This window comes from Taudactylus pleione, unplaced genomic scaffold (assembly GCF_031769625.1).
Source record: "Taudactylus pleione unplaced genomic scaffold, aTauple2 ptg001497l, whole genome shotgun sequence".
NCBI lineage: Eukaryota > Metazoa > Chordata > Amphibia > Anura > Myobatrachidae > Taudactylus > Taudactylus pleione.
In genome coordinates, this window is record NW_028285895.1 from 912,223 (window position 1) to 931,283 (window position 19,061).

The following is a 19,061-nucleotide window of genomic DNA, read 5'->3' on the forward strand; positions in this document are numbered from 1 at the left end:
CTTTGCATCTGACTCGGAACCAGGCTGTCAATGTGTCACATTTGTTCTGTATAGATCCACTGAGTTTACCTGTGCTGCAAACATCTGTGAAGTGGTTAAAACAATGGAGATTTTTCTCAGTGATTACAAGTAACAGGTGGCAAAATAAAATCATCTAACAGATGGTGAGATATATAAAGGGCTGACACTCAGCAAGTGTAAATGAATACATCTAGTGTACAAACTATGTGATTTCCCCTCTCCAATGTCATCATAAACAGAATAAAATCACGTGGAACACCACAAACAATGTGTTCATCTCAAAAAGTGTAATAAGCGATGTCGCCTGTCATTATACAGTAAATGTATCTTATGACCTCTATCTATAAAACAGAGAAATCCCACTGCTTCGAGAAGCTTCATTCAAGAATAACAACTGACAAATGTTACACAATCTGCTTATTATATTATAGTGCTGTTTTGAATTGTCTGGATATTATTATCCGTGTTTTGGTTCCTACACATTAGGAAGCAAAAAGGGTTTGAATGGAGCCACTCTGGCAATGGGAGTATGTATTTCATACATGAAGCAGTCTTTGAAGTCAGAAATAAAGAAAACACAGAACTGCCTCCATAAAACTTTAGTATTACAAAACTTCTACCGATTATTTACTAATCTAGAAAGCATTTCTGTATACGAAAATATTATAGACCTGTGTATGTATTTATACACACATGCACAGAACTCTATATCATACATTTTAATTTTCTTATGAAATTGTCACACATATCTGATAATTGTTCTACTATTTACATTTTCTGTTTTGCTCACGCGTTTTACATTATAATAAAGCACCCCTTTCACAAATGATGGTTATCATGTATTTATATATGGAGATAGATACACAACGCTTTTCTGTCCTTCTAACATGTATGAGCTGAAGAAATGCAAATCTGCTCCGCATAAAGATTTTTGTTGTGGTTAAGGCACTCTTACAGGAACATTAATTGTGTCATATTTGTTCAGTTACCCACAAAGCTGCATTATGCTGGATATATCTGCAGACTTAAACCCAAGTGGCTTTCTCAACAGTGTTTGACCAGTAATCCCTGATGATGCTGGAACATCCGCTTACAGAAAGTTGTGTATGTGACTGTCTGCGCCCTCCTCTGCAACAGGTGCAGGATCATCCAGTGAGTCTATAGAAGAATTGATCCAAATTCATGGAAGATTTTCACCTCTGAACATCACCCCTGTCCCTGTTACGATGTACCACCAAGTTCCGAAGGAAGATCAGGATCTGGAACCACACCTGATTTTGGTTCTGCTGAACCTGCATAAACACAGTGAAAGAAAGAAATAAGTGTTACATAAGCTGTTTCTATCCATGTGTATGAAAGTGAGACATTACATATAGTCAGGTGCATAAATATTGGGACATGACAGAATTTTCATATTTTGGCCTCTATTCACCACCACAATGGCTTTGAAATGAAACAAACAAGATGTGCTTTAACTGCAGACTTTTAGATTTCATTTGAGGATAATTACATCCAAATCAGGTGAACGGTGTAGGAATTACAACAGTTTCTATATGTGCCTCCCACTTTTTAAGGGGCCAATAGTAATGGGACTATCAACTCAAAAGCTACTTCATGGAAAGGTGTGGGCTATTCCCTCATTATTTCATTATCAATTAAGCAGGTAAATGGTCTGGAGTTGATTCTAGGTGTGACATTTGCATTTGGAATCAGTTGCTGTCGACTCTCAATATGAAATCCAAAGAGCTGTCACTATCAGTGAAGCAAGCCATCATTAGGCTGAAAAATCAAAACAAACCCATCAGAGAGATAGCAAAAACATTAGGTGTGGCCAAATCAACTGTTTGGAACATTCTTAAAAAGAAAGAACGCACCTGCGAGCTCAGCAACACCAAAAGACCCGGAAGACCACGGAAAACAACTGTGGTGGATGACAGAAGAATTATTTCCCTGGTGAAGAAAAACCCCTTCACAACAGTTGGCCAAATCACGAACACTCTCCAGGAGGTAGGTGTATATGTGTCAAAGTCAACAATCAAGAGAAGACTTCACAAGAGTGAATACAGAGGGTTCACCACAAGATGCAAACCATTGGTGAGCCACAAAAACAGGAAGACCAGATTAGAGTTTGCCAACCAACATCTAAAAAAAAAGCCATTACAGTTCTGGAACAACATCCTATGGACAGATGAGACAAAGATCAACTTGTACCGGAGTGATGGGAAGAGAAGAGTATGGAGTAGGAAAGAAACTGCTCATGATCCAAAACATACCACCTCATTAGTGAAGCATGGTGGTGGTAGTATCATGGCGTGGGCATGTATGGCTGCCAATGGAACTGGTTCCCTTGTATTTATTGATGATGTGACTGCTGACAAAAGCAGCAGAATGAATTCTGAAGTGTTTCGGGCAATATTATATGCTCATATTCAGTCAAATGCTTCAGAACTCATTGGACGGCGCTTCACAGTGCAGATGGACAATGACCCGAAGCATACTGCAAAAGCAACCAAAGAGTTTTTTAAGGCTAAAAAGTGGAATGTTATGCAATGGCCAAGTCAATCCCCTGACCTGAATCCGATTGAGCATGCATTTCACTTGATGAAGACAAAACTGAAGGGAAAATGCCCCAAGAACAAGCAGGAATGAAGACATTTGCAGTAAAGGCCTGGCAGAGCATCACCAGTGATGAAACCCAGCGTCTGGTGATGTCTATGCGTTCCAGACTTCAGGCTGTAATTGCCTGCAAAGGATTTGCAACAAAGTATTAAAAAGTGAAAGTTAGATTCAGGATTGTTTAGTTTGTCCCATTAGTTTTGGGCCCTTTAAAAAGTGGGAGGCACATATAGAAACCGTTATAATTCCTACACCGTTCACCTGATTTGGATGTAATTACCCTCAAATTAAATCTGAAAGTCTGCAGTTAAAGCACATCTTGTTTGTTTCATTTCAAAGCCATTGTGGTGTTGAATAGAGGCCAAAATATGAAAATTCTGTCAATGTCCCAATATTTATGTACCTGACTGCCCTCTGAATCAGAAACTGGTATTTTTTGGAAATTAAAATCAGTGTCTCTTATAAAAGCTAATTTAAAGCCAGCATACACTTTATACTTTTCTCTGTTAAAACAGATTAAAGGTGACACCTTAACTGTCAATTCAATCTAAAACAAAGCATCCACTAGGGATGACTATCGATGGTTAGCAACCATCGATGGTTTGTCACAGATAGTTAATAGTTTTGCCATCAATGGTGGAGTTCTAATGGTTCTCTGCTGTTGACTGCAGAGGCACAGCAATGGTTTTTTTTTTCACCGGCACGGGGGGCTCAGCGTTTTTTTTGCAGTACCTGTCATCCCTGTCTCCTTCACTGATTGTCACGCCATATCTACAGCATGGATACGATTGATGGTTTCAAAGCATCGATGGTTCTGTCGATGGTTTCATGTTATTGATGTTAAGCATTGAGGGCATTATCTATGGAAACCATCAATGGTCAGCTCTTCGATGGGCATCCCTAGCATTCACCCATGTGTGTTAATGAAGCTAGGTTCAGAATTAAATAGACTCTTTATTCCTTGGTATAAAATTACAGCTAGGAAACTGTGATTTCAAAGGTGCAAATCAGAAATTGAAAATACATATATGTGGTTCTACAAAGGATTGTGAATGTTATACTAAAATGGCAGCCTCTTTTTATCGAGGAGTGGAAGTGCAGGTGTCCTGTGGGCTAGGGAGTAGTGATACTGCATGGTGAGCTACAGTGCTTATTTCAGAGAACATATCCTATTATGCATCTGCTTGGAGCATACTCAGATCAGCACACCACCCAGTAAACCTGCCTGCATCCCGGGGATTTATATCAGGCTGGCAGTTAGTTGTGCTTCCCTGCCTTTGACACCAGTTGAGACTACTAATCATTGCGGCTACTCCTCTGCAGATAGATACAGATTGTAATACTGCTTAGCGATTCCTATGCCACTCTAAGCTGCTGGAGACCTAACTTCTACTGTCCAAGCTTAATATTTCCTTACATCCCAAAAGCCAGACATCCATAAGAATCGGAGTGCTCTCAATGATTTATCCTATTCCAAAAATGGTACAGGAATTAAGGACTCAGATGTCACCAGCTTCAAATAAAAAACATTCAGTTTGCAAGAAGCAGCAGTGGCATCACAAGGGGAGGTGCGGTCCACACCCGGGTGTCACCCGCCGAGGGGTGATACCAAAGTGCCGACTCCTCAGTGACAGGAGCCGGGTGCTGCACTGTAGCATTATGTGCAGCACTCGGCTCCTAACACAGTGAGGGACAGAGTAACAGCCCGGTTTCTTTGCCGTCTTCAAGATGAAATTAAAGATGAATTTGAATGTGCTACCCCTGAGATTAATCTATCAGAGCAAAGGGCAGAAGAACACTGAGACCAACATCACTCATCCACCCGTCATGTCATCACTCATCCACCCGTCATGTCACCACAAGTCATCTTTTGTGTCAAAACACAACCCAAAATGATTTCAATTAACGAGCAAGATGTTATGAAAATATGGGATTTTTGAGTCCTATATCAGATAGAAGCACCAACAATATGACGTTAGCTTATGCTTGTATTGTGGAAGCACTAATAAGTTCCTCCAGGAGTCTGCACTCCGCAGAAGATTCAGTAAGCCTCTATGAGGGCGGTGCAATGAATAACAAGACCTGCAACACTGAAGATCTGATTCTGGAGGACAAACTAACTCAAGTTAGTGATATTACTGAGAAACATCTTAGTCTGTTCTGTGCACAACATTGTTCATGAGCAACTGGGGTATAGGAAAAAGTGTTCCTGCTGGGTACTAGAGCAACTCACAGAAGTTCACAAAACCAATAGGATGGGATTGTCTCTTGTGCACCTGACGCAGTACCATGAGGAGGGAATGCAGTTCTTGTATTGTTACAGGTGATGAAACGTGGGTGCATCATGTGACACCGAAGATGAAGCAAGCATCCATGACATGGAAACACACATTGTCCCCACCTTCAAAGAAATTCAAAACAAACTCCATCAGTTGTTTTGGGACCACAAGGTCATGCTTCTTGTTGATTTCCTCACTTGGACCACTGAAAAAGCACCTGGGTGGAAGGCGATTTGCAACCGACGGTGATGTTCACCAAGCCTTCATGTCCTGGCTTCAGGCAGTTGACAATGATTTCTGCTATGCCAGGATAGATTCCTTTGTGTACCGTTGGAATAAATGCTTACACAAGTTGGGGCTATGTGGAAAAAGAACCTGTACCAAGGCCATACTATTGATTATACCTATGAGTTGAATAAATTTACGCATTGAGAGGTCTTGTTAACTTATTTATTGAACCAAGACACAAGGTATAGCCCAGGCGCTGAAAAGTTGATATATACTAAACAGATTCAATGTGGTTGTGTGGGGTAGTCAATCCCACTAAATAGAAAATGCATAAAAAATAGAGCAACCACAGATTCTGTTAGTAAAAATCACTCAAACCAGTAGCAACAATGTATATAGTAAAATGAATTGTATCTTTATTAAAACAAAGCAACCAATGCTTAATGATTCAATTAGAACAATGAAACACACATGTAAATAATGAAATTACATATAAATGGTGGTTCCTAGAATGTATGAGTGATAAGTCCCGGACTGTTAAATAAACATTAAATGAAACCCTCTGAAGAACTCCTCCATGGACAAATATAATTTTTGAACTGTTGTTAATTAGTTCATCATCAGGTAATAAGGTCAAAATGTAATGAATATATGTCAGTATTACCTTCCGTGTAGTTGGATCCGACCTAGATCTTTGTGTTGAGCCACAGTGTGATGATGGTTGCCGTGGCCGAGGATGGCTGGCCTCCCGATCTCAACCCAGCTGACGATGGAGATGCAGAGGGGAGTGGGTGGTCGCTCTAGTTTTCCAGGTCCGGCGTAGGGGGGGAGAGACAATGAACTCTGTGCTCTGTGAGTTGGTGGGCCGTCTGACCAAGGTGCACGCGCTCAACCCGGCTAGCGGGGAGACTTTGGAGGATTGTGTAACGCCGCTCTGAAGCTCCGTAACAGAAGGGTGTGGAACAGAGGGCTCTGCGTCCCGGATGAATGTGGAGGATGTTACACTGCAGGCTGATGTGAATGGCTCAGAACTTGCCAAGCGCAGTGTATAAAACGTGCAGAGGGAGCCAGTAGTGAAGATCCAGGGATCAGAAACCGGGTAGGTGTAGCGGTATCAAGCACCAACGCGTTTCAACGTCCTTCTGACGCCTTTTTCAAGGTGAATTCGTAGTTTATCAAATCTGATTTCTGCAGCAGCCTCAAGTTACAGTATGTCTCATTACCTCTGTAGATTACTGTTCTAGACAAAGCTGTAAAAGGTTTCAGTTCTAGTTGATCCAGGGTTTGTTGGAAACTTTGTGGATGTGGAAGTCTTTGCACAACATGACATTTATCTCATTAAATAACGAGGTTCTTTTCCTAGAGAAATTACTGATGCTACTCCCAACACTCCCGACCCTGACACCATGGGGAACCTGCCCCTAGAAGCCCAAATTCATAAGGGATATCTGGAAGTGCTCTGCCTAGATTTATTCAGCTGTACGTGTGCAGTGGCTCTCTATGCATTCTCATTTAACACAACATATTCCAGCACCTCTTCAAGACATCATAATTTCTGCCATGGAGGCATCAGCTGCCAAGGAAAACTTAGTTCAAGTAAAAAAGGCTTTACCTCAGCATCTATCATGATATAGCTGTTTCCACAGCAACCATTAATTTGGGAACGTGATGCATCAGATACTGCCAGGTGAGCCATCCTGACTTAGGCCCTGATTCAGACCCACTCGCAAGCGGCTGTCCGCTCGCAAGTGGGTCGATGGTCTGCACTGAGCATGCGCACTACGGAGGGAGCTCCGTCGTGCGCATGCGCCAGACGCGACGAGCGAAGGAAAGTCCTTCGCTCATTGTGTCTGATCAAAGGGGGCGTGCTGTCGATGTTGCTGTCGATGTTCCCAAGGGAACGCCTACCGTCAGAAGCCGGCCCACTGACATCACTAGTGATGTCAGTGGGAGTGATTTTGGCTCTGATAGAGCCAAAATCACTCCGGGCCTTGCGGTTGAAAACCTCAACCGCAGGCTCCGGCTCGCAGTTTCGATGGTCGCGATGGTCACGACCATCGCGGCCATCAAACTGCACGCTCGTATAGGCTGTGGGTGGTGACCCACAGCTATATGAGCGTCCAGGAGGACGCTCCATTTTTATGGAGGGCGGCCCTCATTCAGAACGTGCGCTCTGCTCAGAGCGTACGGCTCTGAATGAGGGCCTTAGTGTCTTCTTCTCCAGCACAATGCAACTGTGGTATTGAATGAAGAATTAATGGCCATCAGGATGGCATTTTACAAGTGGAAAGTGAACACACATTCCAAGAACCATTTATGGGGATCACAAAAAACAAGAATATTTGAATACAGTGAGATAGCTAACCTCTAACCACCCAGGAACGCCCATCGGGACTACATGAGTCTCCATGCAATTACGATATGTGTCCCTCAGTGGTAACCATCAGGACAGATGCTTTTCGGACGCATGTGCAGAATTAAAACATTGGGCGCATGCACCCGATGTTTTAATTGCGTCCACCCCTAAATCAGGCCCTTAATCCCTGGTCCTTTGGATATGGAAGCAGTGGTTCTGACTGGTGAGACACAGCTGCAGTTATTATCTAAGCCCTTGAGAACACTTAGCCCACTTTCTGACTTGTGGGGACTGCCAGGTTATTGTGCTATTCTGTATTGACCCTGTGCTTCTCTGACTTCTGATTTTCTGTGTATGACGTTGGCTATTCCTTGCAGTCTTCTCATCTCTTTACCCCTCACTTTATATATGGACGACTCTAACTCTTTGACTCCAGTGGATACTACAGATCATCTTGGCTATTCCTCTGCAAGTAGTTACAGATTGTTATGCCGCTCACTGATTCCTATGCCACTCCTTGCTGCTGGAATCCTAACTTCTATTTGTCCTTGCATCCCAGAAATACCACATCTCACGAACTGGCAATACCTAACTGATTTGATTAGCGCCAATTAGCAAAGTTATAAAACGCTGGTAACGCTGTTGCACATAACAATTTAGACACTTGTCCTTGGAATAAGAAGAAGGTTACTGACATAAAGGGAACGTCTTTTGTTGCGCTAGTGGCACTTGTACACCTCCTCCCCTTGGTGACTCCAGTCAGTAGCTGCTCATTCCAAAAGAGAGACTATGGGGCCTATTCATCATCACTTAATTTTGACAAAAGCAGGTGAAAAAGCACATTTTCACCTGCAATTGTTAAAATTAAGTATTCGGGCCATTCATTAAGAAGGTGAAGCAGGAGATATCACAGATATCTCCTACTTACCTTCTGTTTTCGGAATGGCCCGCTGTCCCCATACACTAGTATGGGGACAGAATTTATCAAGCTCTGAAAATATTATACATCGCGCCGGAGCAATGATGAATTGCTCCGGTGGCACATCGCGCCGGAGCAATGATGAATTGCTCCGGTGGCCGCGGCGAATTAGGGTGTTAATTATCGGGGTCCGTTCGGACCCCGATAATTAACATCATGAATAGGCCCCATGGTGAGAAGAAGAATGCCACTCTCTCACCACAAACTGCAGGAAAGAGCCCAGAAGACTTATTTCATTCACCATGTACTCCTTCTCCCATATATTACAGTGTTCAGTGACCAGATTGCTGGAGGACATAGGAATATTGGCCAATAAGGTGAGAGCCACGTATAGGACCCATGCAGGGCCTACTAGGATGGTGCCATCTGACATGAGGTTCCCCGATATTCATGTGTATTCCGGACATACAGGGAGAGTAGGGAAGGAGGTTACACACAGTATATACAGTATTTTATTTATTTAAAAAATAGTGTACTAAACATTTCTACTGTGCTGCCCACTTCTCCACTGCAATATGAGTGCCCAAGAACTGGTTGAGCCCTGCCGTTTTGTACTCCCCTTGCATTATAAAATAATTGAATACAAAATAAAACGAATATATTAATGAATAAAAAAAGAATCATTAAACTAAACTCAAACAATTTATTTTTTTATATTTAATCAATCACTGAACTGCAGCTCCACATGCAACAAAAATTATATTGCAAACCTTTATCCCACACTGCACTTAGGTTTTCGTGTCCAAACCTTCCTAGAAGTCCCAGCATGAAGGGTTTGAGAGTGAGCAGTGAGCCATCTGCAAGTGATTTGACACTATGTGGGTCACAGGGTTAATCTTCAATTTAAACCACACTGCTGAGGCAGCAGAACTGGGGTTTTATATAGTACAGTCAAAAACCTCCCTCTCACACAAACATCGCCCTATTAATACAGCCCCCTTTATACAGTTTGCTTCTGACAAAGGGCTTACATTATGGCCCATCTTACACTTTTCCTCTGTTCCAAATATAGGCTACCTTTAAAGATTATATTTTTTTTGCAAAAGTAAAACTATGTTACTGGAGGACTTATGGTGCCTACACACATAGCGATATTTTACACGATCTGGCCGATTTCGAAGCATCGGAACGACAGATCGTATAAAATATGCCTAAATCGTGAGTAAATCATGAGTCCCCACTCACGATCATGATGCGATGCGCATCCCCGCTGGTCGTTCATCGCATCATCAGATCTGCCAATATGGGACACAATGCACTGGAGAAAAGTCTGGATGCACGATAGATTGTTTGAAGATTGGACACTGCAAACACCAAATCGTGTGCAGAGCTGCCGAGGAGAGTGTTCAAGGGAAATCGTACACGATGTCGGATCGTGAGCACATCGCTATGTGTGTAGGCACCTTTACTGTAGTATGTTTAATGACATTTTATGCCTAGTCCAATGACTCACACACATCTGAGATGTCTCTTTTCTGTAGACTCGGAAAAACAGGGATTCTTTTGCTAAAGCTTCTTGTTAAAGGAAAATACCACCTAAAAATTAAAATTAGGTTTGGGTGGATTTTAGTATGTTCTTTATCAGCTCTACCCTGGCTAATACAGTCTGCCCTCTGGCAAGTGGTATATTCATTTCTGTGAATAAAACACTGACCCCTTACACGCTGAGACCCTACCCACCTGCATAGACCAGAAATAAACAGCTCTGTGCTGATTCTGTATCATACTGTTATCACACTGTAATCAATGCATGAGAAAGTTTATTTACTACTTGCCAAACTTGTCTATGTATCATACAGTGGCAAGAAAAGTATGTGAACCCTTTGGTATTACCTGGATTTCTGCATAAATTGGTCACAACATGTGATTTGATCTTCATCTAAGTCTAAAGGGTATATTTACTAAAGGGAGAGCTTTTAGAAGTGGAGATGTTGTCCCTAGCAACCAATTAGATTCTAGCTATTATCTTCTAGAAGGTGCTATTTAAATGTTAAGCAGTATCTGATTGGTTGCCATGGCAGCAACATCTCCATTGTTAAAAACGCTCACTTTAGTAAATATACCTCTAAGAATAGACATAGTCTGCTTAAACTAATAACGAACAATCAATTATAAGGTTTTGAGGACTTTATTGAAAACCATGTTTACCATGTTTACTTACCAAGGTAAGTCCGGGGCGGTTTTAGCAGTTAGCTGCGGGGGGGAGTTAGATTTAGGCACCCCCCAGGGATGGGTAAGGTTAGGGGATGGGGGTAGGCATGCGGGAAGGGAGGGTTAGGTTTAGGCACCCCCGTGGGGACTTAGGGTTAGGCACCACCTCGGGAGTTTTAGGGTTAGGCACCACCAAGGGAGGGTTAGGGGAGGGAGAGAGGAGGATTAGAATATTTACCAGCCCCAGTCGGGATCTCCTCCTGTCGGGCTTCCGCAGTCGGGATTTGAACTGATAACCGGTATTTCAATCCCATTCCCCGCACAATAGTCAGGTGGGATATTGTAACATTCCTCCTTACATAACGGTTACATTTCAGCAATATAATTGGGAACCGATGGTTCCTACTACTCGTTTGGGACACCGTATATTAAAGATACCTTTATGGGAACAGATTTACGCGATATTGGGTGAGTGCTATACTAAAGGGGATTTGAATATATGAAATAAGGAAGCACGTGTGGCCATAAAAGAAACCTTTTGATGAACATATCTCATTTAACCTGGGTGAGTCCAGAGGTTTCCTTGACATTCATTCATAGAAGTCAGGCTCCTGTTTATGACTGACACCATTTCTTTTTGAATTCCTTGGAGATTACAGGACATCTCCACGTGAACGTCAACAAGGAAAAAAGAGAACAACATCAGCCCTGCATTTAGCGTTTGTTGTATGTCCATCTCAGAAGCATAAAATGTGCTTTCAGGACTGTGCATGCCCAGGTAAACATAAGTATGCAGAATGAAATGTCTCCGCTGTGCCTCTCTGTGCTTAAACGGAGAAGGTATGGGCCCTGCTGGTATAGCCCATGTAGAATGCTCTCTATGTAGAGGGGAAGCAGGTACATATATACCTCTTAGGAGATGTATCTATTGCGGTATCCTCCCCCGGTACAAGATCCATGAATTGCGGAGATCCATAGGCATGCTAAGATTCCTGCGGCTCTCCATATTATGCAAATGTTTATGGACACAATTTACACCTATGTTTTTGGCACAAAGTGCGTCCAACTCTACATTAAATCTGTATGTTATCACTGCCCATGGCAATGCCAAATCAGGGCTCTAATGCACCCTGGGATGGCTCCCAGACAGACCCCACAAATGTTACATAATGATCAGTGAATGGTGGACTCAGGTGCAAAAACTGCATTTATTTTTAAAATGATAAAAAAGACTTGTAAGAATGTTATGGATTGAATAGGACTCAAAGAAAACATCATAAATGTGATTGATAATAATTCATGTTGATAATGGGTTTTTTTTGCATTTAATTGTTACTCAAATAATATTAAGCCCACAGGATAAGAATAAATAGTAAGAACTGCATACAATGTAAAAAATTCAAGTATTCAGTTGTAACGCTACATTTTCTTGTTAGGCGTAGTATAAAAATACTCTTCAAACTTTTAACAAGTATTTTTATCCAAAGATTAGAATATATATCAATATTGGTAATTAGCCTGGTAAATTGCAATATGATGGGGGTAAACTCACCATTTAAGCAAGTGAGCAATGTTACAAATTGTACATCATTTACGTAAGGCCGTGGACATAACTGTAATGGCCAAGTATAGTTTGATTTGAACTAGAACAGAATCTTGAACGGAAACTCAAATTACATTAATGATTTTGTTATTTGCATTCGGTCTGCACATTTTATTTTTCCAGAGTACAAATGCTGCTGGGAAATCAAAATTACATGGAATGGTTTCTTCTTTCAAAACAAATGAAGATTTTTTTTACAAATTGCTTGATTTTATTCTGTTTTGTGTTGAAAATCCACATTCACAGCTTGCAAAAGATAATGGAAGAGTAAGTGCTACTGAATCCAGAATTTAAAATTCAAGGAATCAACTGCAACTTCATTAATTTTGTACAACCAGAAAAGTTGGCGAAAGTCAGGCATTTTCATGTCTTTGTACTCTGTACACTACAAGCCATACTTTCTGTAAACCCCGACTCACTTGTGAGCAGGGCCGGATTAAGGGGGGGGGCGACAGGGGCGGTCGTCCCTGGGCCCCCACACACAGAGGGGCCCTCACTAGCAGGAGTGCAGCCGGTGGCTTCACCCGCCGCTAGTGTCCCCGTCGCTAGTGTAGTATAGACCGCGCAGTGAGCGCGGGCACACTACGCAGTGACAAACACACAGCCGCCGGCGGCAGCTGTGTGTTTGTTACAGCAGCCGATGAGAGTCACACAGACTCTCATTGGCTGCTGCTTCAACGGGGGGAGCCGGCTGGAGCTCACTTATGAGCTCCGTCTTCCGGCTCCCCCCGGGTGGTGATGGGAGTGACGTCATGACGCTGACGTCTCTCCCATAGTGCAGGAGAAGAGGAGCCTGAGCGGACAGCGGCGGTCGCGTCAGGAGCGGGGATTCAGGTAAGTTGTGGTTTTTGTTTGTGTGTGTGTGTAAGGGGCACTGCATAGGGGGGGCCGCTTCATGGGGGCACTGGGGGCAATGCATAGGACAACTACTGGCGGCACTGAATAGGGGTTACTACTGGGGGCAGTGTATAGGGGGCACTGCATGGGGGGGACCACTACTGGGTCTGGGGGCACTATATAAGGGGCACTACTGAGGGCACTGTATAGGGGGACCACTACTGGGGAGTTATATAAGGGGCACTGCATAGGGGGGACCACTATTGGGTCTGGGGGCACTGTATAGGGGGAACACTACTGGGGCATTATATAAGGGGCACTGCATAGGGGGGGACACTACTGGGTCTGGGGGCACTATAAAAGGTGCCTGCTCTGCCTGCAGCATTGTGCTTACCACTAGAGGTAGAATGTTCTCCGTAAGTAAGGAGGCAGCGTCCGTCCTCACCTTTAGTATATGCATAATGAATGTGCACATCATTTGTGCATCTGTAACTGCCACCTTGTTGTTATTAAGCAGCACATTTATCTCCTCTACTAATACCGTCAGCCTCTCATATGTCACACAGCTGATTATTTCTTATAGCTGGTGTAAATAGGAGATGCAGTTGGTCAAGCATAATTGCTGTGTGGGGTCCTTATCCAAATCGTAATCAGAAGTGTAGTCAGGTCATAGCCAAGGGTCAATCAAATTCAGTAAATTGTAAAAGCTCTGGAAAGCAAGTTGCTACCAAATATGGCTGCCACTCATCAGCCTGCCAATATATAGGGCTGTAAGGCTTTATGACAAGGGTGGGGAACCTTTTTTCTGCCGAGGGCCATTTGGATGTTTATAAAATCATTCGCGGGCCATACAAAATTATCAACTTGTCTGCTATATAGAGCCCAGCCCCACAGGAAAATGAAAAGACTCACCCAAGCCAGTATTGCACGACTCCTGTTAAGTCTCCTCTCCTCCAAAATAGCTACAGCAGCCAGACAGCAATGAGTGCTCCAGCAGGCACAGACACCCACTGTCTCACAGTCATCAGTCACTGTGTGTGGGGGTGCAGCACCAAGGCTCCCTGGGAGTGCATCAGTAGGGCTCACTCCCTCCTCCTTCCATCCCTCAAATATTCAGCAGACAGCCTGAGGGCTAAGTATGGGTAAATATCAGTGGATTTTTCATTTGTATCACAGTGATACTAAACGACAAATTCCGCTGGTGTTTACCTTCATTGATAAATGGGGGCCTATATTTATTTTTAAAATCAGAATATGAAAACCACACAACAACACAACAGCTGACTGTGGGCCTGACTCAGAGCTGTACGCAATGCCGATGTATACTGGGTTTGAGAGATAATCAGTAAACCACGCATGCGGCTAGATCGCACTGCGTATGCGTGAAGGTACATTACCATAGCCATATGCAGCGACTTTCCATACACAGTGTGATTGACAGTCAGGGAGCATTGTGGGGAGGTAGTGGGGAGTGGCGGCACAGAACGCAGGCGTGTTGTGACGGTTTCATGGGCAAGTCACACCCTTCTTCTGTCATCCTGTACACAAGAAACATGGCGCTGATGTTTCAGTTCCCGCGGCCATTATGCAAGACTATAGGCTCACTCAGGACTGCGATAATCGAATGATCTGCTACCGCTACTGCGTCCTTAAACGCAAATACTTGGATTTGCAAAGCCACCGATTGGTGGATCAATACATCTCCCGTCATCTGCGACATTTGCATATTTCGAATAGCATCTGCATACACATTTACAGCAGCATTAGCATACAACTCTGAATCAGGCCTGTGCACAATACGTTACGCATGGAATTAAATTAATATTGATCTATTTGCCTTAAAATAGTTACTTGCCTTAAAATCATGGTTACCATTTATATCTGGGAGACTCCTGAATATCAAAGAGCCCTCATGCACTTCCAGAAGAACCAGTCAGACTCACACATCCCGCCCACTTTCTAGTGCAATGGGTGGGGCATGTGAGTTTTGGTTTAATTGCATAGAAGGGGAGGGGCCATGATGACATAATGGGCGTTGTCTCTTCACCAGGGCGGGATTTCCTACTAGGCAATCTAGGCCCCTTTACACCAAGGAATCAAAACAGTAACACTCCCAGAGAGTGCGCCACTGTGACAGACTCAGAGTGACTGTGCATAGGAGGGGGGAGGAAGCGGGTCACGGGTCCGCTAGCCAGCCCCAGCGCCAGGGGCATATTAAGATAGGAGGGGGCCCCTGTGCACTCCCCGTCCGGGGTCCCCTCTTCTATCCCCGGAGGCCGGCAGCAGACTGACGTGGCTGACCGGCGCCCGCAGCATCAGTAGACTTTGGGCACTAGTCTGTGCCCAGAGTTTACTGCGCATGCGCATGTCATCGGGAGAATGGCGCAGCCATAATTTTCCTGACGATTTCACTCACTGCACATGCGCAAAACGCTAGAAAAATGGCAGTGGTGGCCATTTTCCGGCGTTTTGTACAGGGCTGAGACACCCGACGCGGGACCTCGGAGAGGTATTAGATAATATGGGTGCAGGGTGTCCATGTGCACCGCACACCCTGCACCCATTATAGATACGCCCCTACCCAGGGCCAACTCCTGCATGGCCTGCCTCAGGGCCTAGCCCCAACATGCACATTAGCCTCTGCCACAGTGCCGCTGACAGACTTGCCACTGCCCACCAGCAGTCCACAGCGGCAGCACCCAGCGAGGAGCAGAGGCCAGAGGGACAGGCAGAGCTGCAGAGGCCCAGAGCTCAGGGAAGCACAGCAGCAGCCAGGCAGGTAAATACTAGAGATGATCGGGTTCGGATTCCAGAGATCCGAACGCACCCAAATTTAGCAGAACCGAGTTTGGGTCCAAGCAAGCTCGGAGTTTCCCGCCTGACTCGGATCTCGAAACTGAGGCAAAACGATAGAGTCTGCATCGATAGACGTGAACGATAGAGTCGGTTCACAAGCTTTTGTCTCTATGATCAATGTAGTATATAAGGGACCACGCGACGGATGCCATTTCACTCCAGCTGTGGAGACTGAACAGGAACGGTGAGTAGTGTAGGGCTGGGAGAGGTGCTGGTGCTGTCTGCTGTGTCCTGGGCTGGTGACTGCTGATCCATTCTGGGCTGGTGCTGTCACTGTGCTGTCTGCTGTGTCCATCTGGGCTGTTGCTGATCCATCTGGGCTGTCTGTGCTGCCTGCTGTGTTCTGGGCTGGAGCTGCTGATCCAATCTGGGCTGGCGTTTTTCATGTCTGCTGTGTCTATCTGGGCTGGTGCTGTGTCCACCTGGGCCCAAGTTCTGGACTCAAAAAAAAAAAAATATACAGTCAAAAAAAAGAAATAAATCAAAGTGTCCTTTATATTTTTCTGTGCGTGCGTGCGTTAGGCTTAACCGCAGTACCGCACAAGATCCAGCCAGCAACCCAAGTTACAACCTAGTTCTGCCCGACTCCAGTCGTGCTAAAAAAAAAAAAAAATCAATAAAAGTGTGTTTTATATTTTTCTGTGTGTGTGCGTGCGTGTTAGGCTTAACCGCAGTACTGCACAAGATCCAGCCAGCAAGTTGCAAGCTAGTGCTGCCCGACTCCAGTCGTGATCAATCTGTGCTCTGGGCCCAAGGGCCTGATTCAGACCCGCTCGCGAGCGCATAGCGCTCGCAAGTGGGTCGATGGTTGGGCAGTGCGCACGCGCGAGCCCAGGAGCGAGTGAGAACTTCACTCGCTCGGGGCTCGCAGCAAAAAGGGGTGGCTGTCCATGTTGATCGACAGCTCGCCCCATATTGTAGGCGGGTCGGGGGGGGTGGCTGCGGAAACGGAGGCATTCCCGAAGGAACGCCTGCCGTTTGTGGACGGCCCTACTGACATCATAAGTGATGTCAGTAGTGAACTTCCTGCTCTATTAGAGCAGGAAGTTCACTGGGGCTTGCGGTGGATGAGACCCTACCACAAGGGTCTCGTAGCAAGCCCGATGGTCGCGATAATCGCGACCATCGCCAGGCCGCCCGCACAAGCTGTGGGTGGTCACCCACAGCTATGCGAGCGACCTGGAGGCAGATTTTTTTTTTTTTTTTTTAATCTGTATGATTCAGAGTGAGCGCCTCGCAAATAGCGAGCGCCTCTGAATCAGGCCCCAAGTTCAGGAGCATAAATTTTTTTTAAATCAATTGTCTTTTTTCTCTGTGTGTCTGTGAGTGTTAGGCTTAGCCACATAAGATCTAGCAAGTCGGTAACGCAAGCTAGTGCTGCCCGACTCCAGTCGTGATCAATCTGTGCTCTGGGCCCAAGTTCTGGAGCATAAAAAAAATTTAAAATCAATTGTCTTTTTTTCTAATAATTGTCTGTGTGTCTGTGCGTGTTAGGCTTAGCCGCACAAGATCTAGCAAGTCGGCAACGCAAGCTAGTGCTGCCTGACTCTAGTCGTGATCAATCTGTGCTCTGGGCCAAAGTTCTGGAACATAAAAAAAATTACAATCAATTGTCTTTTTTTCTAATAATTGTCTGTGTGTCTGTGCATGTTAGGCACTGCACAAGATCCAGCCAGCAACGCAAGTTGCAACCTAGTGCTGCCCCATTCCAGTCATGATCAATCACTGCTCTGGGCCCAAGTTCAGGAGCATAAAAATATTAAAATCTACTTTTTTGTCTAATATTTTTGTGTGTGTGCACGATTGCACGTGTGTGAATTTTGTAACCGCACCTTGGCTACACTATTGGTGCTTGTGACACTGTTTCAAGACCGCAGAAAATATGGAGGGCTGTCACATGACAGGAGAGCAAGGCCAAGAACCACATGTTGTAGCTGCCGCCAGCAGTGCAAGGCCGTCAACTTCCTTGTCCTCTATGAAGGCCCATGCCCCAGGGCTTAAGTCACGCCATCGATATGGTAAAGCTACTTTTACCGAAGTAAAGAAAAAAAAATTGAAAGGAAATTTACCTTTAGATAAACAAAAAATTGGCAATATCCCGTTCACTACACGAAGTGGAAAGGAAAGGATAAGGCATTGGCCTTTCTTTAGGAAGACTGCTGGTTCTGATTCTGATAGCCCTTCGGAAAAAACAACTGTGTGCCCTGAGAAATCGAAATCACAAATCCCTGAGGAGAGTGCAAGTGTGTCCGTGGTTGCCATGTGTGAGCCAGACCTAAATACTAGTGTACTGGAGAATCAGTCACTGACTGAGGAAGCCACTGAACAGTGGCGTAACTATAAATTTTGCTCCCCCTTGCCAAAAAGTTTCAGGCACCCCCCCCCCCCCACCCAAAGATCAAACACACCCAAAGACTACGTTTAAGGTGTGTGGTTACATGATACAGCAACGTGCCTTACACATTATGACACACTAAGTAATGCCACTTATAACACAGTGTGCCACACCGGAATGCCCCTTACAACACATTATGCCACACCGGAGTGCCCCTTACAACACATTATGCCACACAGCAATGCCCCTTACACATCCCACACAATAATGCCACATATGACACATAATGACATACAGTAAAGCGCTTATAACAAATTTATGCCATGCTGTAATGCCCCTATTTCACATTATGCCACGCTGTAATGCCACATACAACACATTATGCCACACAGTAATGCCCCTTACACATTATGCCACACAGTAATGCCCCTAATAGCACATTGTGCACACAGTAATGCCAAATACACATTATGCCAAACAGTAATGCCCATTACATCCCACCCTGACAGATCTACTTCACCAACCCTCCTTTCTGCTCCTGCCAGTCCGTCACCTCAGCTCAAGACAGGTTGCACAGTTTTTATGTCCGTGTAGAACCAGATTATTGGGAACATAGGCCCTGATTCAGACCCACTCGCAAGTGGGCGTACGCACGTTCGGCGTACGTAAAAAAATATTTAAATTCAAGCACTCGCTCGTATTTTCGTACGCAGCTAAAAATCCGCCCCAAACTCAGGCGACCCCTCCTCTAACTAACGAGCGTGCCAAATAGCGAGCATACATCCCCGAAATGGCTTGAA

General features: G+C 44.6%; 1 protein-coding gene across 1 annotated transcript in view; it reads right to left on the bottom strand.

Annotated features, from left to right (window-relative positions):
• Window positions 1-765: 765 nt before the first annotated feature.
• The window catches only part of LOC148442467 (bcl-2-modifying factor-like), a 107,344-nt gene continuing 89,048 nt past the window's right edge, over window positions 766-19,061 (bottom strand). Inside the window, exon 4 of the mRNA XM_088463917.1 lies at window positions 766-1,313. Coding sequence (XP_088320043.1) covers window positions 1,215-1,313 — 99 coding nt within the window. The 3' untranslated portion in view covers window positions 766-1,214. The remainder of the gene's footprint in view (window positions 1,314-19,061) is intronic.